Here is a 16,764-nt window from a genome sequence, read left to right as displayed (position 1 = left end):
TATAAGTTTCCCTGGCTGGTGTGGCTCAGCAGATTGAGTGCTGGCCTATGAACAGAAAGGTTGCCAATTTGATTCCCAGTCAGGGCACATGCCTGGGTTGTGGGCCATGTCCCCATTTGGGGGGGTGTGAGAGGCAACCATGTGTGTCTCTTGCATGTGGATGTTTCTCTTCCTCTCTCCTTTCTCTCTCTAAAAGTAAATAAATAAAATATTTTGAAGAAACCTATATAAGTCTACACCACATAAAACATTTTGCAACTGGTACAGGCAGATCAATGGAACAGAGCAGAAAACCCAGAAATATGTCCAATATCTGTCAATATGGTTGTGATAAAGGTAGGATTTCTGATCAATGAGGAAAAGATAATTATTCCATAAATGGCCTTAGGTATTGACTAACCATTGTCGGGGAGGAGAATTATAATTGGACTGCTCTCTCTTTCATTACACCAAAACAAACACCATGGATCAAGTATTTATGTAAACATGGAATTATAAAATTATTGGAAAAAATTAAAAGAAAATGATCTCACAGTAGGGAATGCTTTTCTTTCTTTCCCCTCAACTTTACTGAGGGATAATTGACAAAATTAATTGTATATATTTAAAGTGTACATATGCATTGGTGGAATGCTTCTAAGATCAAGATAATTAACACATCCTTTACCTCACATAGTTAATTTTTTATGTGTATGCTGAGAATTCTTAAGACTTACTCTCAGAAACTTTCAAGTATTCAATACCGAATTATTAACTGTAGTAATCATGCTGTCCATTAATTAGGTCCTCAGAACTACTACATCATGTAACCGAAAGTTTGTACCCTTTGACCTACATCTCCCCATTTCCCCAACTGCTGGCAACCACCATTCTATTCTGTTTCTATAAAATAAGGTCTATTTTTTTGTATTTTCTTTCTTTGTCTGGCTTATTTTACTTATAATACCCTCAAGGTTCATTCATGTTGTTGCAAATGGCAGGATTGCCTTCCTTTTATGGTGGAGTGATATTCCATTGTATGTACATGTAGACCACATCTTTCGGTTCGCAGGCCGGTACTCAATCCACTGAGCCATATCACCCAGGGCCAGACCACATCTTTCTTTTTTCATTCAGTCCTTACCCCAAGATATGTTCTATTAATTTTAGAGAGAGAGAGAGGAAAAAAAATTGATCAACTGCCTTGCACATACACCGAAACCAGGGATCAAACTGCATCCTGGGTATGTGCCCTGAGCAGGGATTGAACCTGCAACCATTTGGTGCATGGGATTATGTGCCAACAAACTGAGCCACTTGGCCAGGGCATACCACAATTTCTTAATTCATTCATCCCTCAATGGACACTTAGGTTATTTCCATGCCTTGGCCATTGTGAATAATGCGATGCTGATATGTCCTCAAGACAGTGATTTCATTCTCTTCAGACACATACCCAGATGTGGATTTGCTGGACCATGTGGTAGCTCTAAGTTTTAAATTTTTTGAGAAATTGCCATACTGTTTTTCATAATGGCTAAACCACTTTACATTCCCATATGCACTATGGGAGTTCCCTTTTCTCTGCATATCCCCCCTGCAAAGTACTTGCTATCTCGTCTTTTTGATAATAGCCATTCTAACAGGTGTGAGTTGATATCTCATTGTGGTTTTGATTTGCATTTTCCTGACAATTAGTATCATCAGAGCATTTTTTTATATTTCGATACCTATTGCCCATTTGAATGCCTTCTTTGGAAAATGTTTATTTAGGTCCTTTGCTCATTTCAATAAAATTATTTGCTCTTTTGCTATTGAGTTGTAGGAGTATGTGCTTTTCTATGCAACACAGAAATACTCAGAACTCTTAAAAAATTAATAATTTGACTTTAAAATTTTGTATGGCAAAAATACCTTGAACAAAGTTAAAGGTAAACAACCTGGGAAAAATTATATACCTCCTGTAACAAAGGTGACACTTATTTTTCTTTTTTAAATTATATTTTACTGATTATGCTATTACACTCACCCCAATTTTTCCACCGTTGCCCCACTACCTAGCCCCCACTTCCATGCCACTGTTCATGTCTGTGGGTCATGCATATATGTTCTTTGGCTACTGTTTCTTATGCTGAACTTTACATCCTCATGGCTATTCTGTAACTACTAAATTGTACTTCTTAATCCCCTCACCTTTTTCACCCATCCCATCTAGCACCATTGAAAACATTCATTGCCATTTTCTTGCTTATATTTTTTAATTTTCTTTTTCATATTAAGACCTTTTAACATTTCATGTAATATTGGTTTGGTGAAGATGAACTCCTTTAGCTTCTTCTTGTCTGGGAAGCTCTTTATCCATCCTTTGATTCTAAATGATAACTTTGCTGGGTAGAATATTCTTGGTTGTAGGTCCTTGCTTTTCATCTCTTTGAATATTTCTTGCCAATCCCTTCTAGCCTGCAAAGTTTCTTTTGAGAAATCAACTGAGAGTCTCGTGGAGCTCCCTTGTAGGTAACTAACTGCTTTTCTTTTTTGCCCTTGAACTTTTTTTTAAATGTATTTTATTGATTATGCTATTACAGTTGTCCCATTTTCCCCCCTTCACTCCCCTCCACCCTGCACACCCCCTCACACCCATGTTCCTCCCCTTTAGTTGATGACCGTGGGTTGTACACATGAGTTCTTTGGCTTGTACATTTCCGATACTATTCTTAACCTCCCCCTGTCTATTTTCTACCTACCATCTATTCTACTTATTTTTCTGAACCTTTTCCCCCTCTTTCCCTCTCCCCATTCCCCTGTTGCTAACCCTCTATGTCATCTCCATTTCTGTGGTTCTGTTCCTGTTCTAGTTGTTTGCCTTTGTTTTTGTTTTAGGTGTGGTTGTTAATAATTGTGAGTTTTCTGTCATTTTACTATACATGTTTTTTATTTTCTTAGATAAGCTCCTTTAACATTTCATATAATAAGGGCTAGGTGATGATGAACTCCTTTAACTTGACCTTATCTGAGAAGCACTTTATCTGCCCTTCCATTCTAAGTGAAAGCTTTGCTGGATAGAGCAATCTGGGATGTAGGTCCTTGCCTTTCATGGCTTTGAATACTTCTTTCCAGCCCCTTCTTGCCTGCAAGGTCTCTTTGGAGAAATCAGCTGACAGTCTGATGGGAACTCCTTTGTAGGTAACTGTCCCCTTATGTCCTGCTGCTTCTAGGATTCTCTCCTTCATTTTTACCTTGGCTAATATAATTATGATGGTCCTTGGTGTGTTCCTCCTTGGGTCCAACTTCTTTGGGACTCTCTGCACTTCCTGGAAGTCTATTTCCTTTACCAGAATGGGGAAGTTCTCCTTTATTATTTATTCAAATAAGTTTTCAATTCCTTGCTCTTCCTCTTCCCCTTCTGGTACCCCTATGATTTGGATGTTGGAATGTTTAAAGATGTCCTGGAGGTTCCTAAGTCTCTCCTCATTTTTTTGAATTCTTGTTTCTTCATTCTTTTCTGGTTGGATGTTTCTTTGTTCTTTGTGGTCCACTCCATTGATCTGAATCCCAGTTTCCTTCCCATCACTGTTGGTTCCCTGTACATTTTCTTTTATTTCACTTAGCATAGCCTTCATTTTTTTCATCTAATTTGCAACCAAGTTCAACCAATTCTGTGAGCATCCTAATTACCAGTGTTTAAAACTGTGCATCTCATAGGTTGGCTACCTCTTCGTTGCTTTGTTGTATTTTTTCTGGAGCTTTGATCTGTTCTTTCATTTGGGCCATTTTTTTTTGTCTTGATGCGCCTGTTATGTAGTGAGGGGAAGAGCCTTAGGTGTTCACCCAGGCAGGCAACCCACATCACTGGGTTGTGACGCTGTGTGTGGGGGTGGGGTCCGAGAGGGAACAATGGCGCTTGCTCTGCTCTCTGCCGGATTTCAGTCACTTCCCCCACTTCCCACAAGCAAATTGGGCCCTTCTGGTGCTGATTCCCAGGTGGGTGGGTTTGTGTATGTTCTATAGGACCCTGTGGGTCTCTTCAACAAACTCTCCTGTACAGCTGGGAGTTTCTCCTGCTGCCTCAACCCCCACCGGTGTTTTCAATCAGTGGTTTGAGGCTTCATTTTCCCATGCTGGGATCCTGGGTTGTGCAGTCTGTCTTGCTCCCTAGTTGTTCCTCTTGGTTTATCTGTGTACAAATGTGGGACCGCCCAGTCCACCAGCTGCAGCCTTGCCCACCCTGCTCCACAATCCACCTCCTTCCTGGGTCCTCCAGCTGCCGCCTCGCCACAAGTCCTCTCCACCTGGCTGCCCATCTCTGCCCCTCCTACCACTCTGGATGAAACTGTCTTCTTTAACTTCTTGGTTGTCAGACTTCCATATAGTTTGATTTTCTGTCAGTTCTGGTTGTTTTTTATTTCTAAATTGTTGTTGTCCTTCTTTTGGTTGTGCAAGGAGGCACAGTGTGTCTACCTATGCCTCCATCTTGACTGGAAGCTAATAACTTCTTTTCTTTTGCTGCTTTTAAGATTCTCTTTGTCTTGGTACGGGCGTTTTTTGTTTGTTTGTTTGTTTGTTTGTTTTTTGTTTTGTTTTTTTGTTCACTTGTTTAGGAATCTCTGTGCTTCCTGGACTTGTATGTCTATTTCCTTCTCCAAGTGTAGGGAAGTTTTCTGTCATTTTTTCAAATAAGTTTCCAATTTGTTGCTCTCTTCTTCCAGCACACCCATGATACTCATGTTGGTACACTTGAAGTTGTCCCAGAGGCTCTTTACACCATCTTAATTTAATTTAATTTATTTTTAGAGAGAGGGGAATGTGGAGAGGGAGGGAATAAACATGAATGTGTGGTTGTCTCTTCCATTCCCCCAGTGGGGGACCTGGCCTGCAACCGAGGCATGTGCCCCAACTGGTAATTGAACCAGTGACTCTTTGGTTTGCAGGCCAGTGCTCAGTCCACTGAGCTATAGCAGCCAAGGCTATCCTTATTTTTTTCTTCTTCTTGCTCTTCTGTAAGAAGAGCTTGCTCTTTGGTTAGTTGTTTTTTGCTTCCTGATATTCCAAGTGGCTGTTTTTATCCTTGGCTTCATCTACTCTACTGTTAATTCCCTATAAATTGTCCTTTATTTTAATTAGTGTATCCTTCATTTCTGGCTGGATCTTTTACTCTGTTGAAGTTCTCCCTACCATATTTTGCCATGTATAATGCACACCCATGGTTTTGTGTGCATTATACCTGGGATTGTTATGCCCATTATTATATACCATGGTATGTAATCATTATACCCATGTATAACATGCATCCTTATTTTTCCCTGAAAATTTTGGGCAAAAAGTGTGCATCATACATGGCAAAGTACAGTAAGTTCCTTGAGAATCCTTATAACCAGTGTTTTGAACTCTGCATCTGATAGCTTGCTTGTCTCCATTTGTTCAGTTCTTTTTTTGGAGTTTTATTCTGTTCTTTTATTTGAGCCATGTGTCTTTGTCTCCTCATTTTGGTAGCCTCCGTATGTTTGATTCTATGTATTAAATAGAGGTGCCACATCTCCCAGGCTTGGTAGAGTGTCCTTTAGGGTCCGGTACACAGCTTCCTCCCCTATTATCCAAGCTGGGTACTTAAGCTGTGGGCACTGTGTGGGCTGTATACTCCCTCCTGTTGTACTTGAGCCTTGATTGTTGTTGACACATGCACGGTCAGCCACCACCTGTATTCAGTCCAGAGTCACACAGTATAAGTTACAAAGTGATCTGCAGATGACTGCTACTTGTGCTGGGCTTGGAGGTACCTACAAGAGGCCAATCTGAAGCAAGGCCGGCTGTTGCTCCTGCTGCGTGAGGCAACCTAACATGAGGTATGGGGCTCACTGAAGCCAGAAGCTGTTTGTTTGATTGAATTTAGGAAAATCTGAAGCATGGACCAAGATAATCCATTCACATGGAAAAGCCACTGGAAATATTTGGGTAGGCTCAAATCTTGGGTGGGGAAGAGCCTCAGGGAATCACTAGGGTGGGGCAAACAGTGTGAGCCAGGTTGCTGGAGTCTCAGATATGGTGCCCGTCTGCTGGCTGTGTGGCTTAGTTTGGGGAGGGCTTAGAAAAGGAAACCTGGCCTGTGCCTACACTTCTGTCTGGTAGAAAAATGCCCCCCCATCTCTGATCTGATACTGGACAATTCATTTCTTCCCTGTATGTCTCTAATGCTTTTAATCTTCTGCCTCCATGCTGGAGCTCAGAGGGAGTGAGTCTGAGCCTGAGCCTCACAGGTCCTTTAAGAGGAACTAGCAGGGAGTCCAGCAGTTTCTGTCTTCCACAGCTTCAATCCCCACCAGTTTTTTAAAATATATTTTATTGATTATGCTATTATAGTTGTCCCATTAACCCCCCTTCATTCCCCTCCACCCTGCACACCCCCTCCCACCCACATTCCCCCCGTTTAGTTCATGTCCATGTGTCATAAGTTCTTTAGCTTCTACATTTCCCATACTATGCTTGCCTTCCCCCTGTCTGTTTTCTACCTACAATCTATGATACTTATTCTCTGTACCTTTTCCCCCTCTCTCCTCTCCCCATTCCCCTGTTGCTAACCCTCCATGTCATCTCCATTTCTGTGGTTCTGTTCCTGTACTAGTTGTTTGCTTAGTTTGTTTTTGTTTTTGTTTTGGGTATGGTTAATAATTGTGAGTTTGCTGTCATTTTACTATACATGTTTTTTATCTTGTTTTTCTTAGATAAGCCCCTTTAACATTTCATATAATAAGGGCTAGGTGATGATGAACTCCTTTAACTTGACCTTATCTGAGAAGCACTTTATCTGCCCTTCCATTCTAAGTGAAAGCTTTGCTGGATAGAGCAATCTGGGATGTAGGTCCTTGCCTTTCATGGCTTTGAATACTTCTTTCCAGCCCCTTCTTGCCTGCAAGGTCTCTTTGGAGAAATCAGCTGACAGTCTGATGGGAACTCCTTTGTAGGTAACTGTCCCCTTATGTCCTGCTGCTTCTAGGATTCTCTCCTTCATTTTTACCTTGGCTAATATAATTATGATGGTCCTTGGTGTGTTCCTCCTTGGGTCCAATTTCTATGGGACTCTGAGCTTCCTGGACTTCCTGGAAGTCTATTTCCTTTGCCAGAATGGGGAAGTTCTCCTTTATTATTTGTTCAAATAAGTTTTCAATTCCTTGCTCTTCCTCTTCCCCTTCTGGTACCCCTATAATTCGGATGTTGGAACGTTTAAAGATGTCCTGGAGATTCTAAGCCTCTTCTCATTTTTTTGAATTCTTATTTTTTAATTCTTTTCTGATTGTATGTTTTTTTCTTCCTTCTGGTCCACTGATGCAAGACTCAGCTTTCATTCCATCACTATTGGATCCCTGTGCATTTTTCTTCATTTCACTTGGCATAGCCTTCATTTTTTCATCTAATTTGCAACCAAAATCAACCAATTCTGTGAACATCCTGATCATCAGTGCTTTGAACTGTGCATCTGATAGGTTGGCTATCTCTTGGTCACTTAAAAGTATTGGTTGTGGGGCTTTCAATTCTGTTTGAGCCATCTTTTTTTTTCCTTTGGTCTGGTCACACCTGTTACATATGAGGGGTGGAGCCTTAAGTGTTCACCAGGGCGGGGCCCCCCAGTTGCTGGGTTGTGACGTTGTATGTGGGGCTGGGGTCCGACAGGGAACAAAGGTGCATGCTCCACTCTCCATCGGACCTTGGTCCCTTCCCCCAAACTAACTGGTCCCCTCTGGTGCTAATTCCCGTGTGGGTGGGTTTGTGCACCCCGTGGAACTTTCCAATGCACTCTCCTGTGAGGCTGGGAGTCTCTCCCTGTGCTTCAACTGCCCACAGGTGTTTTCAGTCAGTGTCCGGAGGCTCTATTTCCCAGCGCTGTGATCCTGGGTTGCTCGCAGTGTCTTGCTTCACAATCGTTGCCTTGCTGGGTCTGCTGGTTGCCACCCCTCGGCCGGGGTCTGTCAGCTGCTGCTCGCATGCCCAGGGTCCACCTGCTGTGGTCTTGTGCACCTCAGACCAGTCCCAGCACTGCTCTTCAAGTCTCTGCTCTTCGAGTCTCGATCCGCGCCTAGCTGCCTGACTCTGCCCCTCCTACTGGTCTGGATGAACGGGTCTATTTTAACTTCTTTGTTGTCCGACTTCCATACAGTTCAATTTTCTGTCAGTTCTGGTTGTTATTCTGTTTCTAAATTGTTGTTGTTTCAATCTTGGTTATGCGAGGAGGCACAGTGTGTCTAACTATGCCTTCATCTTGGCCGGAAGTCTCTACCAGTTTTAACAGCCAGAAATATGGTGACTTCTCTACCTGGTACTGGAATCCTGGGTTGGGGCTGGGACCCTTTGCTCCTAAGATACTCCTGTCAATTTTTATCTGCCACATATAGGTGTTGGACCAACCTTTCTGCATTTCCACCCCTCCTACCAGTCTCAATGTAGTTTCTTCTTTAATTCTGTAGTTGTAGGTCTTCTGTTCAGCTTGATTTCTGATGGTTCTGAATAATTGTTCTATAGTTTAGTTGTAAATATGATGTGGTTGTGGAAGAAGGCAAGCCATGTTTACCTATGCCACTGTCGTGACCAGAAGTTGAAGACATTTTCTAAATATATTCATTATGTAGTATTTATGTAATCACAGTTGGGAGACATACTTTTTACTGTATAGTTTTGATAGACACACAAAGACACACTCAAAACTGGAATCAAATTATTTGTTACGTGAAAAATCATAGTATAGTTACAGACACTAGAGGGTGCTGTGAGAATACATTTGAATAGCTTCTTGCTGGCCAAATACTGTTAAGTATAGCAGAAGTGGTTTTAAGGCATATTCAGAAGTTTAGTTACAGTAGACTGGTGTTCATTTTCTTTTCTTAGCCTACATGCATGGAGCTTCCAGAGGAACTGCTTCAACTCAAGGACTTCCAGAAGCAGCGCAGAGAGAAAGCTGCAAAAGAATATAGGATGAATGCACAGGGACTTTTAATAAGGACAGTGTTACATCCGAAGAAATCAGTGACAGAGACAACAAGGAGAGAGGAAAAAGTAAGAAGTTTCTTACTTTGTGAAAATTCTAGGCTAGATAAAGCTCTAAGTTTTACATCCAATGAAGATGGAAATTTGCTGAAAGAAGAAGCAAAGAGTGGAAAAACAACAACAGAACTTCCACATTTACCTCCCATAAAACAAGAAGTCCGTGAGGATTCCGGTATGAAAATCATTTGCCCTGAGTCAGAGGGGTCAGAAGACCAGGCAACAAATCAGAAAGAATGCCTAATGATTCCCAAAAAAGAATTTCAAGCAAATTTATCTTTGAAAGAGGAGATAGAACAATTACTGATGGTGGAAAACAAAGAAGACCTAAAATGTACAAAACAAGATGGCTTAGTGTCTCCTTCCCTTCCTCAGGAAACCAGAGTGTCTCCAAGTGACACCTTTCATACTTTTAGAAAAGCTGTGCTCCCTACACTTCCTCCCTGCCCAGCTTTGGAGGAGACTGATTCCTGGATAAGTTCTTCATCAGATCTGCCTTAGAGATCTGCAGTTCATTCTGTAGGCCACAGAGGTGGCTCACCTCCCTTACCATCACGGCTTTCCTCAGTGTTTAAGTATCTCATGTTATAAATTTAGTTATGCCTCAGTCATAGGCTTCAGGGGAAATTAAATTTATTTAATTTTGTTTAAAGATTCTTTTTAAAAATTGTTTTTATCTACTGATTTATTTTAATCCTCATTTGAAGATTTTTTAAAGATTGATTTTAGAGAGAGAGCAAGGGAGAGAGAGAGAAACATCATTTTGTTGTTCCACCCATCTATGCATTCATTGGTCATTGGTTGATTCCCAATACTACCCAGGATGGAACCCATAGCCTTGGTGTATTGGCATGGTGCTCTAACTAACTGAGCTGCTCAGCCAGGGCCTTCAGGGGAAATTATATCCTCTTGCTTACTCCTGCATTCCTGTAATTTGATTAGGATGGGAATGAGTAAGTTAAATAATGAAAGAAGTAAACTTTCTGATTGTGTCACTGGGCAGAAGAAATGTCCCCAGTGGCCAGAGTGAATTATTTCTCATTTCTTGGGTTTAGAGTGTTTGAAGAAAGGGAAATCCTTGGGTTTAACATTTCGAAGAATCTATACTTTTATGTTTTTGTTGTGTTTTTTGGGTTGAAGAGGGTTGATGAACACTCTTAGCCGTAAGTTTAAAAATAATTGGTACCTGACAACTTTATTAGTTCTTTTAACCTCTTAAAATATTGACTTTAATTTGTCAGTTATATCTCAATAAAGCTAAAAATGTTAATTTTATTTTTGAATTTTGAATGTGTTGTCTTATATCGTAGACAAACAATAGCTATTCTTATAGGAAGCAATGTTCTAGTTTTAATTTCTTTTCAGTCAATTTACTTTTAGAACATTTTGTCCATTTTTCTAACAAAGCTTGGGCTTCTTTTGAGTGTGTTTGTTATGTAAACTTTAATTTTGATTCCACTCTATTTTCTTGGGAGTTGGTATACTGTCTTAGGGTGAAAGAAAGGCAGCTTGTACTGTAACAGGCTGCAGCCAAAGTGGGGAGGCAAATGGGAATTTGTAATGGGGTCCAAAACTCAGGGTGTCCAGAAAATATTAGAAAAAAATATATATATAAGATGTCCTCACCCCCACAAGTCTGAACTGGGGGATGGGATGCATGAAGTAGGGACATTGAGAGTTGTTGTGAACAGCAACAGTTTTGTAGATAACCTCTGGCGTGGTCATTTAACATATCTATAACCTTTAACTGATTTCATAGATATGTTAAATAGCTGTGGCCCTGCTTTGAGCCAGGGGGATGGGAGTGACTTCAATTCTGGATGTAACTGGGAGGCAACTCCCCCTGGTTATAGCACCTGTGTGAGAACTTGGAGATGATTGGCTCCATACCATGGGGCCACACCTGCCTGGACTTACTATGGCAGCCCAGTAAAGCTGGAAAAATATGGGAATGCTAGAAAGTGTAGCCAATTGTGGGAGGAGTCAGAAATGGTGCTGCAGGGGAAGATTGGCGCTGGGATTTAAACCCAGGCACAGCAGCCATGCTGGGGTTTTTTTTGGGACCACGTGGCTTTAGCAAAAGTTTGGACCATGAAGCTTTAGGGTGCTCCCTTTTTGCCACGTGGCTTAGGAGGCAGGAGAGACCTTGCTGGGAAGGAAAGGGGTAAAAGGACTCTTGCTGGTGGGCCATGAGAAGGTGTCACATGGTTTTGGATTAACTGGAGATGGCAGCAATGACACAGCTGGTGGCGCTGGGAACCTGAGCCATGGATTTCTACTTCTTTTCCTGAGATAAGGTACCCCGGACTGGGCAGAGGGAGAAGGAAGGTCTTTGTGCATGTGTGGGTATTCCAAAGGGCTTTAGCATTTTAAATGAAGACATTAAGTCATTACTCTAAGTGTGTATAGCTTTTAAAATAAATGCTCCCTTTCCTTTTCACCAATCTCTGGCATTGAGAGACATCTTTCCCTCACAGTGGGCAAGGCAAACCTAGTATGGGGGGACCCACGGAGCACAAGGGTGGGTCCATTTGGTAATAGTATATCATTCACTCCCCCCGCCTGGGTCTGTTCTATAACAGTACCAACCCTTTTTTTTTATGTAGATACTTGCAAGTTGCTCATATTCTTTTGTGTACAGTAATTAGTAAACCTGTTTTGACATTAGGTTATCTCTTGCATTTCTTAACTGTTTCAGGGTAGGAATAAATTGGAATATGTCTGGATTTCTATGTTCAGAGTCCAGTTTAGAAATATGTAATTAGACTTTTATAGGATTCTATTATTCATTGTACTTAGGGAAACATAGGGACAATCTATGATTAGGAATATCCTTGTCTGCATCAGCTGATTCAATTAGGAATTCCACCGAGAGCAGAGTAGTGCCCTTTCAAATTCTAGAGCCCAGATTTAGTCTAAGGTTAAGATGAAGGCAGGCCAAAGAGCATTCTGCTAAGCCTGCATTTGCTGTGTCTCACTTTGTCCTTAGTTTAGAAGGTCACTGGGACCAGGGTGATTTCTGGTTCATCGTGGGTGAATGTAGCTTCAGATTGAGCCCAGAATGTGATTAATCTAGGTTTATTCTGGAAATGGCATGAATTCCTATAAAATTCCTGGAATTGGTTTAGCTTTATGGAACCATTAAGTTACCGCACAGTGTGTGTGTGTCTGTGACGCACACATACACACTCATTTATACTGGCTGCAAAGAAAAACATAATATCCTTTACATTTAAAAAAGGATTCTTCTTTCATTATGTATGTTTTATGACTATACTTTAAAAGAATAATAGGACTGTGTTGGACTTTTGCTGTACTGCTCGATATGATAGCCACAAGCCATACATGGTTATTTAAATTTAAGTAAAGCCCTGACAGGTGTGGCCCAGTGGTTGGGGTGTCATCCTGCAAACCTAAAGGTCATCCATTTAATTCCACATCAGAGCACATGCCTGGGCTGCTGGCCAGGTCCCCAGTTTGGGGCATGTGAGTGGCAATTGATTAATGTTTCTCTTGCACATTGAAGTTTCTCTCCCTTTCTTTCTCCCTCCTTTCCATTCTGTAAGTAAGTAAAAAAATAAATAAATAAAATTAAAATAAAATTTAAAATTTAGTTCTCCAGTTGCACCTGCCATATTCCTAGCACTCAGTATGCCCATGTGCTCAGTGGCTACCATATTGAACATTGCAGATATAGAAGACTTCCACTGTTTCAGAAAGTTCTGTTGGGCAGTGCTATTTGCGTACTTTAACTCCCAGACTAAATGAGTCTTCAGTTTTCATTACCATATTTTGTCAGGGCAACACTCATATTCTGGGATTGCATTTTTCTCTACATCCTCATCTAGCCTGGAGTGCCTACCTAAATTCCATGGGTATGTCAGATCCTACCATGAAATTATATCCTTTGCTAGATTGTAAAAAATCCCTGGATTGTTTAAACCCTATTGCTGGTGCTCTGTCCCTTTTCTCAGATATCTAAATTTGCCCAGAATTTAGAGAAATGTTGGGTTCTTATCCCAACCCATGGTCAAGTTCTTTACTGACCATATTTCTAGTTCAGAGCTCATAAACCGTACTGCCTGCTTTTCGAGACCCTTGGGGATTTGCTCCAATCGATAGAAATTTCCTGAATCCTACTCAAGTCTGATCTTTCTCATCTGATCTTTGTGTACATGAACTGTGATTATATATTCTTACAAATAATCTGATCTTTTTAGTTTGGGAATTAGAAAACAGAGATGAATCACTTCCCTGAACAAAAATGCAGCATTGAGATAGAACCAGTGTTTCTTGCTTCTTGGTCCATCCAGTGCTCTTTTGTCTATAGTGGGAAAAATCACTGCAGCATCTTTGCCTCCAATCTGGTTGTAGGCTTAATAAATCCTAACATAATACAATAGAATTTTTTAAAAGATACTAGCAAGTATCTTTTTTTTACACATAGTTTTTTTTAAAGATTTTATTTATTTATTTTTAGAGAGGGAAGGGAGGGAGAAAGAGAGAGAGAGAGAGAGAAACATCAATGTGTGGTTGCAGGGGCCATGGCCTACAACCCAGGCATGTGCCCTGACTGGGAATCGAACCTGCGACACTTTGGTTTGCAGCCCACGATCAATCCACTGAGCTATACCAGCCAGGGCTTGCAAGTATCTTTTTTTTTTAATATATATTTATTTATTTATTTTTAGAGAGGGAAGGGAGGGAGAAAGAGAGAGAGAGAGAAATATCAATGTGCAGTTGCTAGGGGTCATGGCCTGCAACCCAGGCATGTACCCTGACTAGGAATCGAACCTGCAACACTTTGGTTCCCAGCCTGCGCTCAATCCATTGAGCTACTCCAGCCAGGGCTGCAAGTATCTTTTAAAATAATAGGTTTTATTGCATCTCAAGTCATAATTATTTATTACATAATTAGTAGAGATTTCATTCAGGGATTTTATCCTCTGCTGAAAATAGTTTGCAAAAATCCCATTTCTGTAACACAACAGATTTTTAATGCTTCTCATTGTTTTAACACTAGGTTAAGTGCCAGCAGCAAAATGAGATAAGGCCTGGGGCAAACCTAAGGAGCATGGGGGTAAATAGCCAGATATACTTACCAAAAAGGCATTTATACTGTATTATAAAAGTAAAATATCTTACATAAAATTTAGAAAACAAAGAGAAAAAATACTTATCATCCCATTTAGCATGTTGGCATTTTCTTTCACTTTTCTCTCTCATCTCTGTATATACATACGTATCTGATATATAGTCACAACTATACAGTAAATACACTTATTGTTTTTTTAAAAGGTTTTATTATTCATCTTTGGAGAGAGGAAGGGAGGAAGAAAGACAAGGAGAGAAACATAGATGTGAGGGAGATACATCAATTGATTGCCTTCCTCATGCTCCCAAATGGGAACCTGGCCCACAAACCAGACATGTGCCCTGACTGGGAATAGAACTGGTGACCCCATGGTTTACAGGCCAGCACTCAATCCACTGAGCCACACCAGCCTGGGCCTTACGGTGCTTTTTATATCATGTATTTTTCCATTATATAATCCTAATAGCCAATAGTTTTAATAGGTGTTATATTTTAAAATTCATATGCTATTAAGTAGAATTTGGAAAATACAGGAAAATAAAAAATTTACTATTTCTCTAACCTGACAGAAAAAGCAGGTAACATTTTTGTTAATTCCAGTGTTAATGCATAGTTTTTTTCCCTACATGGTTGTAATCATATACACATGTATATGTTTATATGTGAATGTTTTCTTACACTGTTAACCTCTGTAAAGATTTTAAATTACTATATAATGTTTCTTACAGGATGCAGTACAGTTTTTTCAACTGTATTTTGACCTTTTGAGGTTGTTTCCAATTCCTTATTGATGCATTTTTCAAAGCTTATTTCAAAATTTCCCGCTTGATTTGAATAATTTTGTTACAATGAAATTCCAGAAATAGAATTAGTAGGTCAAAGAAGTTTTCTTGCTTTTGTTTCTTCAAAAGTTTTACAGCTCTTGTTAAGTTACTTTACAAAAGTGTTAGTCAATTATATTGCTGCCTTGAATTTTTGTAGTTATGAGGCACCATTGAGAGCATTAGATTTTTTTTCAAGTGGCATGGCATACTTTTGACTTTCAAAATTCTTCTTCATGCATAAATCTGAAAGGTTATCGTCATTTTTTTGTAGCTTACCTACATTGGATATTATAATGATTAATGAGAACATAATATTGGAAACATTTGAATGTCTGATCTGTAAGGACAATATTATGGATAAATATTTAATCATAGGAACTCTAAAACCAAAGTCTATATACTCATGGTAAAAGGTATCTTTCAAACATATTCAGAGCTCTCATCAGGGATATCATAGAAAATTTGTTTATTATTATATAAAAAGGATCTCAGCTAAATTTCTAAGTTCACCCTAAAACGAAGTTTAATACATTCTATTCTACATACTCTTATATATGAGCCTTTGACTCTACAGTTTAATAGAGCTCCTCGAACAGGAAGTACTGTCAAACTGTAATCAGGGCATAATGAGCAACCCAATCTTAAAATAACATAAGTCATTGCAAAAAAAATGTCTAGACTATGCTTCAATTTAATCAGTTATGAACAGCATGTCTGAAACAATGGAATAGAATAGAAAATATCAGTGCATTGCAAATAGTATGGGAAAGCATTATTCTGTGAAACTTTTTTTCTCAGTTGTATGCCTGAGGCATGTGTGCTTTTACTGTTGGTTGCAGTAAAAAACAGCTAAAGTTAAGCATAGAAGGAAGTTTATATCTTTAAATACTTATGCAATAAAATAAGATCTACAACCAGTGATCTCAATATTCACCTTAAGCTAAAAAAAAAAAAAAAGGAAGAGTAAATTAAACTTGGGGTAAGTAGACCATAAAATGAATAATAAGAATAGAAATCAGTGAAGTAAAAAGTAGACAAAGCCCTGGCTGGTGTGGCTCAATTGGTTGGAGAGCCATCCCTGAGAGAGAAGGATTGCAGGTTTGATTTCCAGGCAGGGCACATACCCACTCTATGAGTTCCATCTTGGTTGGGTTGTGTATGAGAAGGCAACCAATTGATGTTTCTCTCTAACATCGATGTTTCTCTCTCTACCTCTGTCTCATCTCTAGTTCTATCTCTACCTCTACCTCTATCTCTACCTCTGTCTCTATCTCTCTGTGTCTCTCTCCCTCCCTCTCTCTCTCTTACTTTCTCTAAAAGCAATGAAAAATGTCCTCAGGTGAGGATAAAAAAAAAGTAGATGGAGAAAAATGAATACAACTAAACCCTGATTCTTTGAAAAGATTGATAAAATTGCTAAGCCTTTAACCATACTGACCAAGAGAAAAAAAAAAGACAGATTGCTAATATCAGAAATGAAACAGAGATTATCATTAGAGAAACTACATATATTAAAAGGATAACAAGAGACTACTTCAAACAACTCTATGCCCACAAATTGAACAACTTAGTTGAAGTAGGCAAATTCATTGAAACACAAATTAGCAAAATGATTGAAGAAGAATACCTGAATAGCCCTAAATCAATTAAACAAATTGAATCCATAATTTAAAGCTTTCTCCAATGCAAACTTTGTACCCAGATAGCTATACTGGTGAATTTCTACCTAAGGAAGCAATAAAAGCAATTCTTCCAGGAAATGAAAAAGAGGGATCACTTTCCAACTAATTTTATGAGGCCATCATTACTCTGACACCAAAACCAGAAAAGGACACTCCA

General features: G+C 39.7%; 1 protein-coding gene across 2 annotated transcripts in view; it reads left to right on the top strand.

Annotated features, from left to right (window-relative positions):
* Positions 1-9,507, top strand: part of EXD1 (exonuclease 3'-5' domain containing 1) — a 33,639-nt gene extending 24,132 nt beyond the window's left edge. For both annotated transcript variants that reach the window (XM_045823604.1, XM_045823603.1), the window contains one exon: positions 8,851-9,507. In XM_045823604.1, the coding sequence (XP_045679560.1) occupies positions 8,851-9,507 (657 nt within the window). The remainder of the gene's footprint in view (positions 1-8,850) is intronic.
* The last annotated feature ends 7,257 nt before the right edge of the window (positions 9,508-16,764 follow it).

This window comes from Phyllostomus hastatus, unplaced genomic scaffold (assembly GCF_019186645.2).
Source record: "Phyllostomus hastatus isolate PE091 unplaced genomic scaffold, TTU_PhHast_1.1 phas_scaffold_501, whole genome shotgun sequence".
Taxonomy (NCBI): Eukaryota; Metazoa; Chordata; class Mammalia; order Chiroptera; family Phyllostomidae; genus Phyllostomus; species Phyllostomus hastatus.
The sequence above is the reverse complement of the archived record's forward strand: the minus strand, read 5'-3'. Positions and strand labels throughout refer to the sequence as shown.